Source organism: Rhamphochromis longiceps, linkage group LG2 (genome assembly GCF_057381845.1).
Source record: "Rhamphochromis longiceps isolate RC_006_pf linkage group LG2, R_longiceps_female_GT1.1, whole genome shotgun sequence".
NCBI lineage: Eukaryota > Metazoa > Chordata > Actinopteri > Cichliformes > Cichlidae > Rhamphochromis > Rhamphochromis longiceps.
The window spans coordinates 5803334-5826448 of record NC_140558.1 but is presented as its reverse complement, the minus strand read 5'-3'; the positions used below and the strand labels follow the sequence as shown (position 1 = coordinate 5826448).

At 38.1% G+C, this 23115-nt stretch overlaps 1 protein-coding gene across 1 annotated transcript; it reads right to left on the bottom strand.

Moving 5' to 3' along the window:
- Positions 1–1293: 1293 nt before the first annotated feature.
- On the bottom strand, positions 1294–22821 carry elovl6 (ELOVL fatty acid elongase 6). The gene is made up of 4 exons (XM_085415645.1): positions 22574–22821; positions 5378–5509; positions 4994–5145; positions 1294–2984 (listed from the first exon to the last, which is right to left on the bottom strand). Exons 1-4 carry the CDS (start codon positions 22654–22656, stop codon positions 2542–2544), a joined length of 810 nt encoding a protein of 269 aa, XP_085271771.1. The 5' UTR covers positions 22657–22821; the 3' UTR covers positions 1294–2541.
- Between the last annotated feature and the right edge of the window lie 294 nt (positions 22822–23115).

The following is a 23115-nucleotide window of genomic DNA, read 5'->3' as shown; positions in this document are numbered from 1 at the left end:
ACTACTAGTGCATATTACTGAACATTTATACAAAGTATAGCTTCTGCTGTTAATTCAGGATATCATCAGTAGTTTTGTCACCGGTAAGTTTTGCCACTCCCATGACTTCTATACTAACATGCTCCATCACCCGCTAAGCCTGTAGGAGACATTTAACTGGAAAAAGACCTTTGCACGTTTCCATGATGTGTGTTCTGGAAATGGTCCATTAGGCTGCTTTGACACTTTTATAATATAAATTGTATATATAATACATAATATATAATATAATATATAATTGTGATATATTACACATTCAAAACTGAATAATTAAACCATAAAAGTATTCAAGATTTGTGCTTGTGGGAATTTGTTTTTGAGTTTGTTAACACTTACCACAGTTTCAAAGCCCCTTCAGTTTCTTCAGCCTGAACAAAATATCAAACTTGTTGAACAAATTTTACTCCCCTCTTTTGTCTTGATAGCGTAGCATTTTATTTCGTTGGCTAACTCATTAGTTACCAAAGATGGTAACCGGAAGTGACAGGAACGATAGGCGGCCACATCCTGCTGTTTTGTTTAACTTATTTAAAAATTATAATATGATGGGGCAACGTGTTCTTTTCCCTATAGAACATGTATATTGCATAAATTTACCATTTGTTATTCTTTTTATGGCTTATGGAATTGTGTCTGTACAACAAGAATAAAACGCAACCATCACTTCACAGGATTTGCTTTTTGGTCTTTCTTGATTTGCTTTACTAGGTCTTTCCAACTAAATGATTAAGAATCCATGTTTATTATGTGATTAACTTTTCTCAGATGAAAACATTTTGATTCATGCCATGTTTGTCTCACTCCAACCTCAACTAAATGGAGCCTCAAACAACCTGTAATGTGACCTCTAGGGGGCGGTCAGCACGCTTTTTCAATACTGAACCAACAGTAATAGTGGATTACTATCATTATTTAGATGAAAAGCTGCTTAGCTTAACTACTCGTGCCATTTATGCCCACAACTACCGAAGTGCATCCAGCAATGATACAGATCAACTTTAGTGACTCAGCTAAAAGCAGAAGTGTAACACCTGATGTTGAGAGGTCAGGCATAAAACATGTTTGATTGCTGCTACACTTTGTCTTTCAGTTCTTGTAAAGAAAGACTGGATGTCTGGGAGTGATAATTAAACTCTGGTAATTCTTAATTTCAAATGCTTAGTAGTACTTTAGATGGCTTTTCAGGTTTAGCACTAAAATAGTTTCAATGGTGTGCAATACCAAGAGGAAAAAAACAAAACAAACACAGGCATGTCACATTTTTGCACTTTGTTCATATGTTAAGTTTGTCAGCAACATATTTTTTACATTGATACAGTGCAAATGCACAATAGCACAACAGACACCATTAAGGATACATACTATTTTTTCAATACAGCAGATTTTGACAATTTGCATGTTTGAATTTTTTTTCTTTTGCTAGACAGAAATATGCTCTTCCTCCATTTAAGCATTCATTGTCCAACAGACTGGTTTCGTCACTGGTAGGGACACTTTAACACAGCGAAGTGCTTGGAAGTCAATGGCAAGTAATTTTCCAAGTGTGGTCGGCAACTTCTGCAAGGTCATGACAAGTGGTGAAGCAGGGCACTGTCAGCATCTGTTTCCCATCACGGCCGGGAGCGGTGTGGTCAACAGTCAGTCCAATCAGCTCCATTCATACTTTTTTTCTCAATTATGCAGACATTCTAGATGAAATTCAGCCATACTGTAAAGTGGTGCAGATGTTAAACATGTCTACTTTGTCTTGATATGCATATTATATTAAGAAAGAAATAACCTAAGACCTGAGAAAAATATCGCATTTTGCAATGTAAGACAGACGACACAGTGCCGTTCACCCCATCAGCTCACCTCAACCACCAACACTTCAGCTCCATGTACTCACCAGCGATCCAAACTTTTGCTTTGACAGATCTAACCAAAAAAAAACCACTGACGACAGACAGACACACAAACAAAAACATACTCAGATGGCCTGTGTTAATGTTAACTCCATCTTCATATGTACCTTCTTTTTTTCAATATACATATATATTTAAAAATATATATATATACTATATAAGTAAACTTATACTTGTGGTAGATGTAATTTGTTTTTAATCTGGTGATTTTGATCCTTTTGTTATCCTTTACATTTGGAAAAACTTTTAAATGTGAATTTAAAATGGGGGCTTTTAAACTTCAGGTGGACAGATTGTGATGGCTTCTGATCATGGTGGTGCTGTTTCTATAGCATCCCTCAAGGGAGACAGAACCTTCAATGGTTTTTTTTTTGTTTTTTTATTTTGTTTTTTTTAAAGACCTGCACATTAGTAATAATGCTCAAGCACAAACACCAACCATTTCATGACCCTCCCACTCCCACTAGACTTCGTGGGCTATATGCCACCTCTCTCACACCTAAACCCATTCATTTCTCAAGACACTGGTCCCTGCTCTCAATTTCAAACTCCCTTTTTACATTATCTTCCTTCTTTTCATACTTATGGCATTTATTTTTTACTCGCTTTTCTTTGTGGCAGCCATAGCCGATGATTTGGACTTGCCGATGTAGGCTTCAAAGAAGAACTGGACAAAGAGCACAAAGTAGCTGAGGTACATGAGGGAGGACCAAACAATGTTCTGCATGTGGGATGGACACTCCTGGCCCTGCTGCATCCACGAGTACACCAAGTAGTTGACTACGCAGCCCATCAACATCTGTGTGATTTGGGTCAGTGTGATGAACATGGCAAACTTGCGTGACAGCTTGAAACCAGCTGCACGCAGTGCGTAGTAAGAGTACATGACAGCATGGACCAAGTAGTTCATGGTCATGAACCACCCGCCGCCAGCCACCATGTCCTTGTAGGAGTACCAGGAGTAGAGCAGCACAGTAATGTGGTGGTACCAGTGGAGAAAGATGAGCTTCTGTTTCCTCAAGACAATGAACAGAGTGTCACCTGCGAATAGGAGAGTGGAAGTTAGGAGTGGATAAGACAGGACGGAGCAGCAGAAAAAGGAACATGGTTATTATTTGTCCAACAAAAAGTAACTGGCTGTGATACAAATCACTCTCAAATATGCAAAGCTGTGTAAAAACACAAAGCTTTAGGCACACACAGAGAAGCACTGAAATGTTTGACAACTTAGGACCCAATAAACTGATAAACACAAATACAAGTGGCAGCAAAAGCAGTTTTTATTATACCATTTATCACCCATAACAAGGCTAAGGCCGATAAGTACTCTACAATAAACAGTTGCGGTAACTGCAAAAGCTGAAAAAACAGAAAACATGCCCTATTACAACAAAGTACATAGTAAAGTACTGCTACAAATACAAAACACCATAATATCAATGCTTCATATCAGTGGTTTCCAGGTTACAAAATGTATTTTTCCTTATGAAAATTTGGGGCTTTTGTTTTCAAATTTATGTATAAATGTAAATGTACACTTACCTACATTTTTATTTTTTTACATCAGTCAAAAATATTGCAATATATATATTAGTGAATGTAGTGGCTGAATGACTTTAAATGCATGGAAAACTAATCCTGCAGTAATTGCAGTATGTTAAACAGTTGGGATTTTAACACAAAGCATGATTAACTCAAGCATAATAGAGACTTTTAATAACCAAGTAAGGTTCCACTAGTCACATATTTACCAAGGTCACACTGACACCGCCATGCTTACTGTCATGTAACCTTCAGACCCCAAGTTCCATTCTAAGCCAGGAAACCAGTCAGTGACAGCACAAAGTACTGTTTTGGTATTATATTTATACTGCTAGAATTTGCCCTATTATGCACATAATAGGGCATTTGTGGGAATTTCTCTTTTACAATGCAAAATTATGAATTACTTAATCATTCAAACATGATTATTATTTATATTGATTTATTAAGGCTTGCAGCAGCCAGTTTACTACAAATAAACCTGAGTTTACTGTTATAAATTTTATGTTATTTTCCACCTGATTTTATTGCAATAGTTGTAGTGTTAATTCACCTGGAATCACAGATGAAGATGTTGTCCATATGAGTGTGTATTGGCAAAAGTGGATGGCTAAAAGATGTGAGCACGGTGCCAAAAATTTGGCTTCTGACCTGTAGCTCTTAAATGAGTACTCAACTCAAATCCTTAAAGCCAAGCCATACATATTTTTGGTCCTGATAATAGTGGTATTTTGATGAAACAGAGCAGTACTTCATTGAACATAACTACTTATATGTGCCTTGTGTTCGTTTTTAGAATGTGCAATGGGATTGCAGTGTCTCGAATTTTTAGTGACATATCTAGAGAGACATCCACCCATGACAAAAAGGTCTCTGTCCACCTTCTTATGTTTCCCTAAGCCGCCTGCACCTTTCTGTACCTAGTAGATACAGAAACAACCAAGTCTCCAGTTTCCAGACTTCACAACATGATAGTTTGGACATTAGCCAGACAGAGAGAACATGGCATCTGCCACTCTTTATTCCTGCTGAGAGGAACAACTGCTCTAGGTTTAGGCTTGCAGATCTGACACTAGGAAGATAAAGATGAGCAAAAATAAAATTGTATTCACACAAAATCTTTAAAAAGAAGTGTACTGGTGGTGGCCAATTGTATCCATCAGCCTCCTAGCAGATACACCTATTGTATCAATTTCAAAATTGTAGGTGACTTTCTTCTTCAGTCATCACATTCAGACGATTTTCAGAAACTCTGACCCCTGACCTTAAGACTGAGGTTTCTGGGATTTAAACTCGTCCAAGATTATTAGTAAATACACTTTTAGTATTAGTTTGAAGGCCGTATGCCGCTTGGTTCTTAAGTTATCAAATTCACAAACTTGGGTGACCATGTTGACCACCTGCCTGACGGGGTGATGACATCATCAGCCTTTTACAGTATTTGCAGTATTGTAGAAAAAAATATGCAAAAGATACTTAAAATAAATAAATAAATGAAATGGACTTACCCAGCTCTGGTGCTTTACTGAGTACAAAAGCATATGCCCAGAATTTGCTGACAGGCCCGTTGTAGAAGCTCTGGTCACAAACTGACTGTTTTAGCCCTTTCGTCATCAGGATGTACATCATGTAACTCCCAGTACGGATGGCACCAAAAATACTACATGGGGGTGAGGAGGACATACATATACAGACAATAATTTGTGTTAAAAGTGTGAAAGTGCTTCCCACATTATAGCTAAAATGTTTGTATTTCTAGCACTTTCTACAAGGCTGAGGTTTTCTTACTGTGCACATTGCTACTGTTTCTAGTTGTTGTGAAACGCAGCGACGTTTGACAACTGAAGTCAGTTTACATTAAATAATCATTAAACAAATGTTAACCCTCTTACCTGAATACAGCGAGGGTGAGTGACCACAGCACCAATGGTTTCCTCAACTCAAACTTCTCCCTTTGTTTCATGACATGGCGGCCCCCGAGGATACAGGCAGCATAGAGTGCAGAGAAGAGAAAGGACTTCTTCCTGCAAGCAACAAAAAGAGAAAGCATGACTTACTATACACAGGAAAATATACTGATAGACTGATGTTCAATGCAACAAATTAGGAATGAAGGTTATAAAGTATCACTAAAGTGACTAAAATAGCCAAACGTTAAGTCTTGAAACACCCATCAGTTCTTTATATTTTGCTCCCAAAGACGTCAGACGTTCTTGTAAAGCGATCTTGAGCAAAAGGTTTCAGAACTTTCTGACAATCTTTCAAAGTTTTTCTTAGGACACTGGTTCCTTTTCACTCATTTTCAGTCCACTACTTGTACCTCACTTTTTTTAGATGAATGCTTTTAAAGTCACTTTAGACTAACTTATGAATCATTCAAGCATAAAACGGCACCTAACTAAGGATTGGCCGCTGTTTTGTCTACACAAAACAGACAGACAATTTAGCATAGAACCTTTTTTAAATTGTATCTTTAGGCACTTTGTTACTAGCAGCCTGCTGTAAAAAACTTAATCTGTTCCCATTTCTTTAGCTGAACTCATGGAAAAAAGCCAAAGATAACACCGTTTGACAGTAGTGTTTTTGCACCCACAAGGCAATTCCTTGTTGACCGTAACCAGAGTTATTAGCCACACATTTGGCATAGAGAGCTGTATCTCCCTTAAAGATTTTAAAAAGCTAGATAGGTGGAGAAAGAAGTGGCAGGCCTAAAAAGCTATATACAGCAGATGGACAGTATCTCAAAGTCATATCCTTGAGAAATAGGAAAGAAATACAGCAAAGATGTGACAGCCTTCAGTTAATCCATCTACTCTTTGGTGAAAACCCATCAGAAATGGAAGGATGGCTGTCAAAAAGCAACTCTTAAGAAAAGGAAACAGGAAGAAGAGGCTGAGGTCAACGCTAGATTCTGATGCACCATATATATGATTGGCAACAGCAATCCAGTGAAAGCATATCTTGACTGTATTCCACTGTATGTTTTTCTATCAATCACGGATTGGCTTTCCCAGAGTCTGGGCCTCAACATTCTTCAGATGTAGAACCATCTTGACAGAGAGCAGAAGAAAAGGCAGCCAACATCCAAAGAAGAGCTTTGGAATGTCCATCAAGAAGCTTGGACACTATTTGAAGAAATTCCAAAAAACTTGCCTACGAGAGCTCTGGCTTTATTCCACCTTTTATTCCTCAATAAAGGTTTACACAACATATTGACTTTCAAGCTTCTTTTTTTAATATATACACTATATTTTCATGTACGATTGGATTTCAATAAATTGCTCCATTCACTGCTTAAGACTTGCACTCTACTGTAATCCATCAAAGAAGAAACAAACATTTTCAAGCTTCATCCTTAGATACTATGAGGGGAAAAAACTGACATTTTAAATGAAAGCAGCATTTATTTGCAATTTATTCCCACCATAAAGTAATCATTTCTAACAATGTAATTTTTGTATGCACAGAAGTTCTTCTTCCAGCACTGCTTCACAATGTACACAAGACACGTTTTACATAATAAAGTGACTTCACATGCAATGCCTGAAGCAATGATTTAATGATCAGAGTCCAGTTCCAACTGCCATTTAATACTTTGCTGCAAGTTAATTGCTATTGCCGGGATTCAGTTTCAGCTCCTCCCATCCTGTGATCTAAATTTGTGTTAATTGACTTGTCAGTGAAACACCACCTGGCTCAACTGAATCTAAAGAAAAGTATTTGCCAGTGCTCAGCACAATTACAAGGTGCAGGTAGTCTGACTTGACAGACTGGATGCTGAATAGGGCTGAAAAACACTAAACCAGCATTGTCGAAAAACGATCTGCTCTATTGGACGGAGAGCAGAGTAACTGCTTCGAGCAGCATAGCCAAGAAAATAACCCCCCCAGGAAACCTTCAGGAAAATAAACCTTATGAGAGTAAGTTAGTAGGTTCCAGGTTAGTCAGGCATCAGACCTACAGCAGGGTAGCCAGAAGTAGATATATGTATGTAACAGCAGGGTGATACTGGAAAAAAGAAATATCAGCAGCAGCAACCTTGGAAACATTAAAAAAAACAAAAAAACATTGTGTTTGCTGTCAAGAGGACAGTGCACAGCAACTAGGAATGAGGCATTCTTGGAGCTTGACCAACAGCTCTGGGATTAATTAGCTGAGTAAAAGTAGCCCAAGGAGTGATGTTCCACTTCAGTGAGGTTTGTGTTGTTATTTAGAGGTTATACAAAGACAACAACGTGATTTTAAGCCCTAGGTATTTAGTGCTTTATTATACAAAATTAAAATAAGGCCTCTAAACAGAATTGCCAATTGAATTGTGATATATGGTATATAAGCACAGGAGTACTACATCAGGCATTTTTTGCAGCTTATTCTTTAAAAGCATATCATGCAATTTATTTCAGTTTTCCATGGGATGGGGGTTCACACTGATGTAGACGTCCCAAAAACGCGTGTTTTAAACATGATATAGTTGGCTTTAAAGGGTTAAGACTTACATTGCTAACACTGCTGAACATTTCTCACAGAGCCCACACATGTGCAACCTTGTACACAGTGAACAAACCTGTTCTGCTTCCTTAGCAGATGACACTCTCGACAACAGCGCTAAAATTTGCTGATCAAGAATGTAGCCACACAAAAAAGGCGTAATTTATTTTCTTTTAAAAAAAAAAAATGTAAAAGGCTATGTGACAATAATCAGTTAAATCTTTAATTCCATGACATCAGTTTCTCAAAAATGAACTTCAAGAATGAACTTGATGCTAACTTTAGGATCCCACTTTGTAATTTCAATACAGGAGGGTTGTGTAAGACGGTCAGTCAGGTTAAGGTGTATGTCAGTAGATGGTTATGGGTCAACCAATGCTAGAAGATAAAAAAGTAGTGCTGCTGATGCCCTTTCTCTTTTCAAACTGAATAAATGAATACTTTTACCATCACATAGTGTATCAACTCTTTATTTTCCATCTTTCAACAAAGGATATAGGATGTCACCTAACTGTTCTTGCAGGAGACCATAAAATGCTTGAGACCACCTCTGAAGAACAAAGGACAAACCTGTCAAAGTCAAATTCAGCTGCATTTACAGAATGTCAACAGGGTTGGACTGCAGAATGACATCACTGTTTTTCAACTACACAGGAAGGAGGGGGGAACGGAGCAACACACAATACAGTGCCCTATATAATGTGTAGTGGCTGGAAGGGATTGCAAAGGAGAAACAATCTCAGCATTACCCTTTGGTTTACTGTCATTCAAGGTTAAAGGTCAAAGGGTAGCACGATGAACATAGTCTAAGCTGTGATTTCAAAGGGGTGGCCGTGGCTCAGGTGGTAGAGCAGATCAGCTACTGATCGGAAGGTCGGTGGTTCGATCCTTGGCTTCCCCAGTCTGCATGTCAAGTATCCTTGGGCAAGATACTAACCCCAAATTAATGTGTGTGAATGCAGGTTAGTTTGCACTTGTGTATAGAAGTGCTTGTATGAGTGGGTGTGAATGGGTGAATGAGGCATGTTGTATAGAGCGCTTTGAGTACTCCGGGAGAGTAGAAAAGCACTATATAAGAATCAGTCCATTTGCCATATATAGAACTCCTTATGAGTACAATGAAATCATCTAAAGATGGGGCAAAATAAATTTACCCTTTAGTGTCCAAGCCTCGCTTATTCTATTAGGGCCATTAGTTTTTGAAGGTTATCAAATTAGATGTCATGTTATAAAGGAATTTATTGAGTTAAAGTAATGTGCCTTGAGCTACCCCTCATTTTTTTTTTAATATTGTACTTCCTAGAAGCCAGGCTTTCTGGTATTTTTTTAAGCACTCGAGCACTAATTCGCTAGGTTCTCTGGAGCCCTTTTTCTGTAAACACTGGCTTATTATTCACAACTTCTCAGTCCTTATCCCTGAGCATTTTCTTAAAAAACATTGATAACGGATGAACACTATGTAAAAGTCATGTCCTTTAGAAATACAAAAATGAGTAAGTAAACAAATAAATAAAGATACATCAGATGCATCTGGCTTTTCAGTTGTTCCATCTACTATTTGTTGAAGGCTTATTGGAAATAGTCTTGGTGAAAGGGTGGCTGTCAAGGAGCCTTACAGAAGGGAAATGGGGAGGAAAGGTGAAAAATCAGCAGCGTATGGAGTGATTACTGCACATTTGAAATTTTTGGTTTCCAAGACTATTGAATTTTCAAAAAACAAACAAAAATATTGTTATGATGTACAGAGAAGCTTAGGAGAGAGGTACAAAAGTGAGTTTCTACAACCACATGGAAGAAGATGGTGGAGATTCTGTCATAATTTGGGGGCTGCATTTCAGCTAGTGGTGTCAGAATCTGGCATGCATCATCATCTGGAAAGCATCTCATCACTTTTCAGTGTCACACTGATAACAAACACACTGCCTATTTTCCTAGCATTATACAAAGAAACAAGGAGTGGCTCACGGCTGGCATAGTACTGCAGTTTGCTTGTGCTACTGATACAAATTATTTTTTACATTTATTTGTAATTACCATGTCTATCATCAATGGTCACAGTTTGGCAAAGGTTACACAGATTTTATTTTAAATAGTCTTTTGTCATCTATTAAGTAAAAAGTCCATTAAAAATAGTCATTTAAAAGCATTAAAACACAAAGCACTTGACATTATGTCACATTTTAATTACCGTAATTGTCGGGCTATAAGCCGCTACTTTTTGCACAAGCTTTGAACCCTGCGGCTTTTAGTCAGGTTCATTTTCAGTTTATTCTCTCATAAATTTTGATTACTCCAGAGACTCGATTCTGTTTGCTTGCTGGAGATTAGGGGTGGGCGATATAAACGATATACGATAGAAACGATATAAATTTGGCCAACGATAGAGATTTTGACTGTACCGCTCTATCGCGATAGCGCATGTTGATGATGTCATCAAACTGCGCCTGTTTTGGTCGAAAGCATCGCAGCGGCTACAACCATTATCATCTGCAAATTATGCCAGGCGACAGTCATAGCAAAGAGATGAAGCACTTTTGAAATATGGGGAAAGCCAAAAACTGCGCTTCCTCCACTTCCGTAACATTGAGTCATTAATGTTGAATTCTCTCGCAGCTGTTCTATTCCCATGTTGTTGCAGTATATTAATAACTAACCTTGTATTGTGAATGAATAATCTCAGTTGTTCACCTGACTGAAGTTTGCCCCGTGTATAGCATCCTGCTATGAGATTTCATTTGTCCCTGACCACCAGAATCCCTCACGTGAATTTTTATTAGGGCTGGGCGATATATCGAGTTTTTTAAAAATATCGATATATTTTTATACGAGATATAATATGTGACCATATCCTTTATATCGATATATACGTTATAATTATAGTTGTGGAGCCACAAGTTTGCCTCTCTTTCGTCCACTTTTGTCTTTACGCAACGTTACTCCGCCTCGCCTCTCCTTCACTGAACACAACTCCCCCTCCTCCCTCATAGCTTCACCTGCAGGCAGCGACAAGATGAACACGGCAAAATTCCGTTAACGAGTTACTGCGCATTGCTCCATGCGTGGGGCTGGACGGCGTCAACATGCTAACGAGCTAACCACGCTAACGCCATGCAGCCCACTGGGCTGCACAGCCTAAAATCCTTTCATTTTCTCAAAAGTTGACAGCGCGCCTTATGTATGAATTCTGGTTGTGCTTGATGACCACGAACCGATTTTATGTGGAACACGGCGCTCAGCAATCTGTCAAAAAATGTTTTAGTACGACTTTGGTAAGCTACGGGGCTGCACCGCTTGATGGACTGTCGGAGCGGCTACCGAGGAGGCTCGCGTAGTAATACGCACTGTGCTTCAACGTAATATTACCGTATTGTGTGTGTGTATAAGGACCATAAATGGCACCTGAAGCGGATTTCAAACTCCAGGCTGTCAGTCACGCAGTAGAAGTTGGGAACAGAGCAGCTGTGAAATCTGCCTATGTTATTATGCTCAACGTCTTTTAGTTTACATTTTGACTGCACAATTGTGAGCTTTTTGTTATGGACAAAAACAACATACTTTTCTTTTATTTATAGAGCATTATTTTTAATAAATGCTCATAATTTATTTTTGAGTAGTTTTTTTCATGTACATCTATGCTTTATGTTAATAAAAGTGCCTGTGTGACATCTGGGACACAGCTTTGACTAAGAACTCTCTTTTTGTTCTTACTTTATGGCTTTAAAAAAATATCGAGATATATATCTTATATCGCCATCCAGCTAAAAAATATCGAGATATGAATTTTGGGTCATATCGCCCAGCCCTAATTTTTATCGAGTGGAAGAAAAGTTGGCGTTCATCCTCCAGCTTTACTGTGCATCAAAACATTTTTTAACAGATTTCTGCACACCCAAATCGGTTCGAGGTCAGTAAGCACAACCAGAATTCATACATAAGGCACACTCGATTTTTGAGAAAATTAAAAGATTTTAAGTTTGCCTTATAGTGTGGAAAATACGTTATACAGAAGAAAAGAATATATCGCGATATATATCGTTACCGCACATGCTTCAAATTATATCGCGATATGGATTTTAGGCCATATCGCCCAGCCCTACTGGACATATCGTTTTCAGGGGAAGAAATGTTTGACTCTTATCATCCCCACAGACACAGCGGCCAGGGAATCAGAATGACATCATTACAAAAAGGCCATGAGTAAGTGTGGTTATCCCAGCTGGACATTTGTCAAAGCTGGGAAAGCACCTACAGAATGCTCCAGGCGATCCAGGAGAGAAGAAAGACAACTGCTGCCTAAATGAAAACCTTTAACAGAACAGCTGAGACGCATTTTGTCAAAACACGGTGTCTGTAGCTTTCAAACCCCACGACACACTATGCCAACAATTGGTCCACCTGACGGATCGGATCCTCTTGCACAAACAGAATAATATAGTGTACGTGGTGAAATGCCAGGAAGATTGCTGTGAATTACACATCGGGGAAACCAAACCACCTCTGGATAAGCAGATAGCACAACACCGCAGAGCTACCTCATCATCACTCTTTCAATGACGATGGTATGCACATCCTGACAAAAAGCAACACTGGTTTGAGTGGGGAGTCAAGGAGGCCATTTACAACCATCTCTAAGGATATATGTTTCACCATCTTACAGTACTGTGATTACAGCCATTCCCCCAACTGTAATGGTAATGCACAGACATTTCCATTGATGAATGGTAATGAGAATTAGCACAATAATGATCATGACTAATTGCAAGGCCCATTGGTAGTCATTGGTGGTAGTTTTGGTTATTATTAAAAAATATTATTTATAAGGTTGGAAAAAGCTGCAGTCACGCATCCTGTCACTCCATTGATGGTTGCAAACATGTTTCCAAAGCAAAATGCAGATTTTCTTGGTTCATTAATGTTAAATGTGAAATGCAAAATTAAAGTTTTGAAAAGAGTGAGAACAAAGATTTAGTAATGATTCTTCCACCTAACCAAAACTCACTGCACTCTTTCTCTGTTCTTAGCGCTCTCTTTCAACCAGCAGGTGACAAATATAGCACTAGCATGCAACTTTTTCAGTAAGTTGCTTGCTAGTGCATGCTTGAATGAAGACATAAGGGATGCTTGGCAATGCTCACAATGCCATCTACATACCACCTAAATATAAAGTATTGAAATCCACACAACACAAATTTAAAACAGGATAATCACTTACTTAAACCAATGTGTACTTTGTTTTAATAACGTCAAGCCAACAAACAAGTTACATTTTGAAAATAAATTTAGAGCCTAAGGACCAACTATTGCAACAGATTACTTCATCATCAGCAAAGAATTTTACATTTTATCTATTTATTTTTAATAATTAATTAAATTAATATTTAGCTTATATTTGTTTTGGCTCAAACACCAGTATGATGACCAAGAAGTCTACTGCATAATAATTTAGTTTGTAAACACTAAAGAACAATTATACTCTGTGGGACAGACATGGGCTGCTGGAGACAACACAAGAAAGTAGTAGCCATAGTGTTAGATCTTCGAAATCTGACTGAAGTCCACCTTAAGGGTGCATGCACAGTTGGTGCTCTGGAGTCTCCACTAACACGTCCACACTGTCACAAATAGCGATCAGAGACAGTCAGGTGATGTTCACTCAGAGCCTCGCACTGATCATGTGATGATGAAACTTTCATAGAAACTACAGTAGCCTCATGATGATTGTCCACGTCCAGTACACTGGCAAACCGTAGGCACCCACTGAGAATCCATTTACAAGTAGATCGCATCTGTTGGAGGCAGTATTCAAAGCATGTGGTTCAACCTGTTTGTGGGCAACTCTTTCATCGTTTTTAGTCCTTCAGCCAGCTGCAAAGTCCTACATACAAAGACCCAGTATTACTAACAATCAAGTGTCCACTGCAGTCACCATTTGTGATTTTCATTTCTTAATCTTTGGAGTTATTATCTTTGCTGTCCCTTCTCTCTTGTCCAACAATCAGCATTCGACCTACACAGTGTCATCCACATTTGCATAGGCTGAAAACCCCTGTTCATAGGCTCTCCATAAGCAAATTCCTATGCAAATGATCACAACGGCAGTACCATAAAACAAGCCCAGCACTACCCTTGAGGAAGACTGTTTCCTCAACCCATTAGAGAATGCTCTACACTCAATTTGCTTAAGGCAAAGGTTAAAAACTGGTTATGGACAAATCAAGTGTGTGATCATGTATGAGTTGTATAGTTTTAATGTTTTATTTGGGAACAGAATGGTGTGTATGTGTAATTTTGGTGATGGAGTTTTTATTATGAATGAATGATGAATTTTTATGAATTATTATGTCTATTTTTTATGGTTAAGGACAACAGATGGAAATTAGCCCTTGGCTATAATCTGGTATGTTTACATTCATGTAATTTTTTTTTTTTTTACATTTATGTTCATTAACATGCACTGTCCTAAATAAAATAAATAAAAAAAGATGGCCAAATGTTAGCTGAATAAGAAAATTCTTATTTTGCCAAAATGTAATTACTTGGTTGGCTGCAGGGAAAAAAAACCAAAATAAATAGCCTAATGTTAGCCATGTAGCACAGCTACTCACCCTCACATTAGAACCTGTCATGAGTGATTTGTTGCTGTTTTCGCTCATGTTTTTAAGACCTGACTCACGTTGTGCATGTGCTTGTAAAGATCACCGTATATATTTTAAGACTCCTTATTACAGTTTTCTGTTCAGTTCTCTCTTAAGTTTCCTCAGTCCTCGAAGTACGTCATAATGCCTCCCAAAATATAATTTAATAAATAAATTAAGATAGTAAACTGCACAAGGTAAAAACTACTTGTGCAATATATTAAAGGGTTGTGGCAAATGGCCTGACTCTGCTGTTTGCCAAAGTGGGCCGAGGCAGCACAAATAAAAAACTACAAAGTCAGAGCTCTTTTGGGAAGGATCAGCATGAAGCAGTAACAGAATCAGCAGAGATTTCTTTCTTGCAGCAAGGCTGGCAGCTGCATTCATCTAAATGAGCACAAGAAGCACTAGCTTAGAGGTAAAAAACATTAAAATAAGGTGAAATCTATGACTGCAGAGCCGGCTCTCTATGTAAAACTGTGCACACTGAGTGTAGTCTACAAGAGCTGCTCAGTCAAATCAGGAAAGCATCACACTCCCTCTCCCTCTGGTGCGTAACCATTATTACAGCTTCAGACGCTGGGCGTTGGCTCATTTTTCACTGCTGCCAAATGATGAACAAAAGTTTAAAAAGGGAATTTAATTTTGAGAGAATACTGATGATGGAGCCAACAAAGCACAGCTCCAGAGATGTCCTCTGACACTACAGTCTCACAATATTATCACCACCATAAAGGTTCAAATGAAAATGGTCTTTTAGCCTGTAAAAGTTGAGTAGTCTAACTTCAAACATGACAAACGGAGAGCCAAGCCATCCAGCCCAAATTACAGTTTTATAGCAAACAATTCGTTCTAGACATCAAGTTGAAGTATGCCAGCATATCCTACCACCTTATGGTTTTGGTTTTGTTGACTTATGTACTAACTTCTTTAGTACATTGCACATTATAATAAGAATGTTGATCCCATTGGCCATCCCCTCCCCCACTGACAGTGTCGTATAAAGCTGCTGGATAACCTGCTGTGAAACTTGGATCTGTATTAGCTTGTCCAGGAGATTTCATGTCTTATGTAATCCTGTGCTTGCAGTCTGAGGATGAGTCTGCATGCCTGTGACACTGAGCTGGTGTCTAACTGTGTGTGTGTGTGTATGCTATGTCACAAAGACATATACAACTATATACACACAGCAGAACTGTGTATTTGTGCGCACACTTCCAATATTTTAGTTTAGTTCAGGACAGTTAACTCCTTGGCAGTACTTTCTGTATCCTATAGAGAGTAAAAGGAGTAACTTTGTCAAAGAGCAGACAAGCAGAAAAAGAGAAAAAAAAGAAAAAATACCGCAAGTTGCAGTGAATATAATCTAACTATGTTACATAATAACCAGTCATCATCCAAGAATCACTGAGATGCACTTACAGGTCACTTAGCAGCATGTACAAAAGTCAAAGTTACTTTAAGAAGTTTGTGCATGAAGTATTAACATTTGTTGTGCAATAATTGACATTATCACACAACAATCACGCTGAAGCTGTGATTGTCATTACATAATTGACAAAAGTTGTAGGATTTATTAATTAATTAATTAATTATTAAGTAGCACTGATTTGTTTTTTTTAAAGAAAGGATGGCTTTAAAACCTTTAGTCTGAGAATTGCATCACCAGTATGTTATCTATGTGCCCAAACTTTGTTTTCATTGGAACGCACATCATCAAGTACAACGTGAAAAAGACACACACTCTTGTAACTACAGTGAGAAGAAATGTAGTCCAACTGCATTCATTCCATATTGACTCATGTATGTAACTACTCAAGAAAAACTGCAATTCACCAGAGGAAATGGGGAAACAAAAAGTCCACCAACTAAAAACAAATGTAAGTGCCGTTTTGAAAAGATTTTCCAAACGATTGTAAAAAGTAAAAAACTGAAAATTCTGTAGAAATATATTTTTGTGTTAGTGGTTTATAATTTGGGCTTAATGTGTTATTTCCTAAATGTACATTTTAACCAAAGGTATCCATTATAAGGACAAAAAGCACTGGGCCACCTACATATTACACCTACAGAAGCTGGTGATTTACATGGCCACACTAACAGAGGGTCTGTTGAAGAAATGACAAGGCAGTCAGTTGGGTTGATCTCACCCATACCAATGTTCAGTCTTTGCATTTCTAGCTTGAACAAAATAAGGTAATAAACACAGGCTTGCAAAGTCACACATACACACTAACACAAAATAGCTGTAATATGAACTGCTTTTGCTTGCATTAAAGATTTTTACTGGCAGCCCAATAAAAACTGAAAGTGTAACAAAACTGCAGCAACACCGCAGGCAGACATCAGTTCCCGAGGAGTCAGCGCATGTCTCTACCTCGCCTCACCAGTGGTGAGAAGAAAACAGGCCGAACAAACATCAAGCCTGAAGCATATTCTTGGTTAACATGGTCAAGAAAGATTAGCATCACCATGTGCTGCTCTTGTTACAAAGGCAGCAGCATCCATTTACTTATAGCTACGGATCCAATTCAGGAAATCATCTAAAAAACACAACAAAGTGTCTCTAATACCTAAAAATAATTTCTTGGATAAAAATACTCAATATTCAAAAAGGATCTCTCTAACGTCGTCTGCGCTGCTTTGAATCATGAATTTTGTTTAAAAGTTGCATAAGAGAATGCACACAAATGCATATATTATTTTTCAAGAGAAAAATGAAAACAAGCTAGTTAACATTTCAAGCACTTTAACTTTAGTTTTTGAGGTGGTTGCCCAAGTACAATTGCTAAATCATTTTTGAATTTTTATTATTATTTTCACAGATTTCCAGAATAATAAATGAACTTTTTAGTGTAGTCCCTTGCTCATATTTTAAAGGTTGACTCACTACTAATCCCAGATCTTTCTCCTCATTTTGGTCGGACCAAACAACTTGCGAGTCATAGTAATATTTTTTCAAAAGAGCATCTCATCCTATCAAACATTGTCCAACTGCACCTTCTTGGACTGTAGTTGCTCAAGCATATGTGCATACTCTACTCAATACAAGTAAAAGTTTAAATCTATGGGAAATGCCACTATGCACTAACCACTGATGCAACATAATTTTTTAATCCAGTCCATCTACTGGTCTCATCTGTACAATAATAGGGCATGAGAACTCCGAAACAATGGAGAAGGCTGCACTTGGACTGAATAAGTAATATGAAACTGTGATGGAAGACAGCTATCTCCCCAACTTATCGAGTTCCAGAAACATGATCTTCAAGATTAGTCAGTGAGCCAGGATACTTCTGAATTGAAAGGCAAATGGTTAGCTAAAAAGAAGCAATGCTACTGTTAAAAGTAATATTCATAAACATTTCATGAAGGCAGAGTCTAAACATTATTATTTTACTCTAAAAATACGTTTATAAAGCAACAGCAAATGAAGCAAATTTTAGAAGAAACATTAACAGTCAGACCACACTCAAAATTTTCATTATTCATTCCCTGCAGTATTCTAAGACTGTGCAGCCCGTGTTATCAATCCAAAGCAAAATCACCAGAGATCCATCAAAAGAGCAGAGACCCATGGGGATGCTATCCACACAAGGGGATTTTCAAAAAACAGAACATAAGGTTCTAAACAATCTGCATGCTAATGAGAAATGATGACGTTTGTGGAAGTGCAGACTGAGTCAGCAGGTTGAAGGTGAGTGTATAACACTGAATAATAACAAAGTGTCTTTTATGGATAGTAAGGAACACTGCAATCTTAACATACATCAGGCAATATTGAAATGGAGCAGGTTTTATCCATTGCACTGGATCACATCTGAGGTTTTAATATATTTAGGAAGATAAGTGTTTTCATTTGAAGTGATGACAAACCAGTTCAGTCACACAGTCACACCAGATGTAATAACCAAAGACTGCAGTCCAGATATTACCACATTAGACTGGACATGCTATCGCCTATCAAAATGAGAGAAGTGCTTGTTTATTCATTTCTTCCCCAAATTTGAGCTGCAACAACAAATACAGAAACCCATGCATGTGTTTTTAAACAGACTTTATTCAAAACAGTAACATGATGCACATGTTATGCTAAACAATTTTATATCAAAGACAAGTTTGCAAAGTTATGTTAATAAATGCACTATATGTGCAATTACAGTCAGGCATTGCATAAGGTTTACTGTGTGTTAAGTGATTAAGTGTTGAAATGGGTTGTGAAGGGCCAAGGAACTGAGATGAAGAAAAAAATGATCTTATATTAATATGATCTAGCTGACGAGTGCATCTGACTTCAACTGACTCAGGTCCCAGGAGAAACATGCTGCTGAGACTTCCGAGGTAAATGGAAGTCGTTATCTTGGGGTTTTTTAAATTTTAAACTGGTTTTCCAATTTCCTAGTGTGACTTAATCACAATTAAATTTGGGTTGTGCACCACAATTTCCTTACCAAAGTCAAATCAGACAATCTTTTGCCACAAGATTGAAGTGGAGAAAAAATGAAAACACCCTGCCCCTATAATATTTAGGTTTATATTGTACTGAATACATTTTGTTGTCAAAAAGGCAAGATGCTGATGTTATCACACAGTATTTAGTTCTTCCTCCTCTTCTTAGTTCTTCAACCGACTCTTTGACCTTTCTTATACAATACTGAGCTGTCTCCTGTCAGTGTCCAACAAAGACATTAGATCAGGGCACCAGTCTCCATTCATCCCTGCAGAACAATGACATACACACAGTATATAACAATGTACACTTATGTCTTGTCCTGTTTTAAACAGAGGGGTTACTTTAGCTGGGACTTGGCTGAACATGAAACAAGAAAAATAAACTTGTGCATATTTAACATCAAATAATACAAACTGAAACAGGCAACACTGACCACACTAGAAATAATACATAATATCTGACAGCCAAAGAACAGGATTCATGGTTCAGTTAACATACATTTTGCTTGAAATGTAAATGACCGTCATGACTAAAGCTGATGCTTTCCTATATTCAACAATGAGAATACAGTACATGGAAATATTAGGAGAAAAATGTAACAACAGTGTAACAAATATTCTGATTAAAGATATCTTTGCTTTTGACTAATAGAATAGTTTTAGAGCTGTTTGTTTTTCCAGCTTATCATCATCAACACTATTACATAACTAGGTTCAACAGTCACAGTCTAATGGTGTTAACTTCAGGGCCAATTTCATGCTTTATCAATGACTCCTCTGTCATGCACACAAGCTTTTATATAACTCACGCGTCTACTCAATAGCCAGTTAAATGCAATGCAAAATAAACATTTATTGTGATTTCCAAAGATAAATATCAGATACATATGTTATATGATAAATATATGATCTGCCTTACCTTCAGAGTCTGAATTATTCCCTGGCACATCCATCAAAAGGGATCCTCCTGTTCTTCTAGTCAAACAAGACTGAAAACAGCCAAGCCAGAGATCTGTATGCAATTCTTGACATTTGCTTTTGCAAATATGAACTGAAATCAGTTCATATTTGCACTTGGCCTTGTTAATGGTTTGCAGGATAAATACACAAAATAAATACATAAACGCAAACTGTGCAAATTAGATTAAAGTTATTGTGTGGTGGTTTAAGTACTGCACTGAGCTAACCATTAAACAGAGGCATTTTTTTTTCTAAGGCACATGCTTTCATAAGAGCTCCTTATGTCTCACCCTTAAGCCATAAAAACATGTCACCCTTTATTACATTCCTAATGTCAACTCATAAACTTATACAGTCCCTCTTTCCATAGTTGTTGTCTCTATTAGCCATGTGCACTGGCCCTGTCTGACATCTTCCACTACAGGAATAGCAGAGAGAGGTCATCACAGATCAGCTGCAACCTGATTGGCTAATTCTCTGTCAGCAGACATCAGAAGATGAACGTTATTGGTTGGTTGTCAGTACTAGGGTATGGACAGCTCCTACACATTACTCCCATGTGGTCTCTCACTCACTCTCTCTCTCGCTCGGTCTCTTTCTCTCTCTCTCTCTCACACTCACACACAGGTTTAATTTTACTGAATAAGACTGAAACTGTTCTATAACTCATTCCAAGCACTCAAGGAAAATATGCTTTAAAAATAATCTGCCTTTTATCAGGCAGTTGAAACAGATGAAGCTAGACAAATACCTCTTACTTTCTGTGTGCTGCCTTCTAAAAACCCACTACCAGTGAATGAAGCTCATACTAACTTTACCCATGAATCATTTTGTTTTGCTTGGAACCATTTCTTGCTCAACCTGGCGTGGACCTGGACAAAAATAACCCTCTATTAATTCATGCAAAAGATGGGTGGACAGACCAGTACATGACCCACGATTGCAATGCATGACTGCACACAATCATGAAGAATATTTACTCATCCGTTAGTAGCAACAGGGAAATTTCAGCCTGGAGTAATGTTACAGATTGTGCAAAGCATAGCAGACACCACCCTAAGTAAACAATGAGACATTTTAAATATTGACGCTTCTTATCAATGAACAACGATGCCAGAAGGTGACTTCAGCTTTAATTTGCAGCATCTTGGGTATTTTGAGGACAGGGTATTTTGAGGACAAGCCACCTCACTCTTATTTTGAAGAAGAAAACAAGAATATTCAGCTGCCTTCCACGAAAGGATCTCATCCTGCTTTCTCATATATACTCCATCCACACCACCTTGGACAGCTGTTGGGAGAATAGTCCTTCTGTTCTGTAGATCAGCTGCAACTTGAAAGGCCACTCTAACAGAATCTGCAGCATGTGGAGAACTGCTAATCCAGTTTCTTAACATCACTCAGATTTTTGTTTTGCTTTGTTTTTCCTCCCCCTAACAAGATACTTAAAAATGAAATGTCTGTAAAAGGTCAACTTATACACTCTATTGTAAAAAAAAAAGCTGTTTAAAAAAAATGCATGTTTACGGCTAGAGGAAGAAAACACATTTGATTTGTGGGAAGCTGTGATTCATCAGTGACTCCAATTAGTACGGTTAAAAAAGGCTTTTGCTGCAAGTTAGTCTCTTATATTTTGTGTAGCAATTAATCTTTAGGTTAATTGGGATTTCATATTCTTTCATTTGGAAAGGCGTCTTATTTAGAGCTAACAGAACTGGGTTATTACTCAATCAATAAAATATCAACAATTTTGATAGGTTAATAATAGTTCCAGCCATTTTGTTTAAAGTAGAGCTCCAAACACTTTCTCTTTTCATTTACATAGGAAATGTATTGGACCAAGCACGCTATTAGACCCCTTAGAGTCTGGGGTTTGTGATGACAGTTTTTAATCATTTTATACTCCATTGATTGAAAACAATCAATATATGACTCATAATGAAAAATAAACTGTTTTAAAACACAGAACAAATAATTCCTAAATTAATAACAAATATCTTTATTTTAAAGGACAAAAATAAACCATGACTGGTGCCCACTCTTGACCATGGAAAATCAGTCAATCAGTGGATAAAAACATACTGGATGAGTGGTGCGTGGATCCAGTGAGTGGATGGCGGTGCGACAGCTGGAGGAATGGATGACCTTTATAATACTATCGCGGCAGTGATGCCGGGAGAATAAATCACAGGAATTCAAGGACAAATCCTTCTCATGAAAGATGCACAATGCAACAGTGGAAGAGCATGTAGCATCCAATGAGAGCAGACAGACTGAAATGTGGCAGAGCGGCGTTTTCGCACGCGGCTGAAGGCCTGCATGAATTTGTTCATTTTATGAAGCAGTCAGAAATTCGCGGATGATGACAAAGAGGCTGATGTAAGAGGATACGGCTAGGTTTAATCCCGGTAAACGAGGTGGATGTATGTTCCACGCGACAGGCTCCAACACACATTTAGCACGAGCACGGCGCGTTGAATGTGCTGTAGAAAAACCGTTCATTGCTATATATGGGATTATAAACGGGGCGCTAAGATTACAGTGTAGCCTTACCAGTTCTCCTGCATCCATCGGATAGCTTCGTCCTCGTTGAACTGTCTCTCGAATTCATACTCTTGCAAAGCTAGCACCGACATGCTCACTGCACTGTGTTTCTTTTCACACCGCTGAAACAAGACGATACCCGGCTGAGGTGTTTCTCTCTAGTCTGTTTCCTCGCAGCCCCTGACTCGCATCGCTCGCGCCAATGTCCTGACCTCGCGGTTGTACGCGTCACTGCGCGAGCAGCTCGCCAGTCACAGCACCTTCCTCCTCCACCGGCTACCGAGCCGACGCCCTCTTCCTGAAGAAGGGTGACGTTAGGGTCCTAAAGCCGTCATATTACTCCCTTGAAAGTTCAATTTGATGCCTTCATATTTTATTCTATGGTCATTGTCAATAAATAAGAACACAGAACATGTGGGTAATATTGAAGCCCAGTTTATAGGATTATATTGTGTCTTGTGTAAGCAGTCTGTTTAACCAACATTAAACAATGGTTGAACAATAACTGCTTACAGCTAAACCTGCCAAAACAGAAACTGGGTGACTTAGGT

What these genes read in the sequence shown, in the direction of transcription:
- elovl6 (XM_085415645.1), bottom strand. Translation starts at nt 22,656, where the DNA reads ATGTCGGTGCTAGCTTTGCAAGAGTATGAATTCGAGAGACAGTTCAAC. An exon ending in CGATGGATGCAGGAGAACTG is followed by an intron (nt 5,510 to 22,573) that starts GTAAGGCTACAC and finishes TGTTGCTTGCAG; the next exon opens with GAAGAAGTCCTTTCTCTTCT. An exon ending in CTCACCCTCGCTGTATTCAG is followed by an intron (nt 5,146 to 5,377) that starts GTAAGAGGGTTA and finishes ACCCCCATGTAG; the next exon opens with TATTTTTGGTGCCATCCGTA.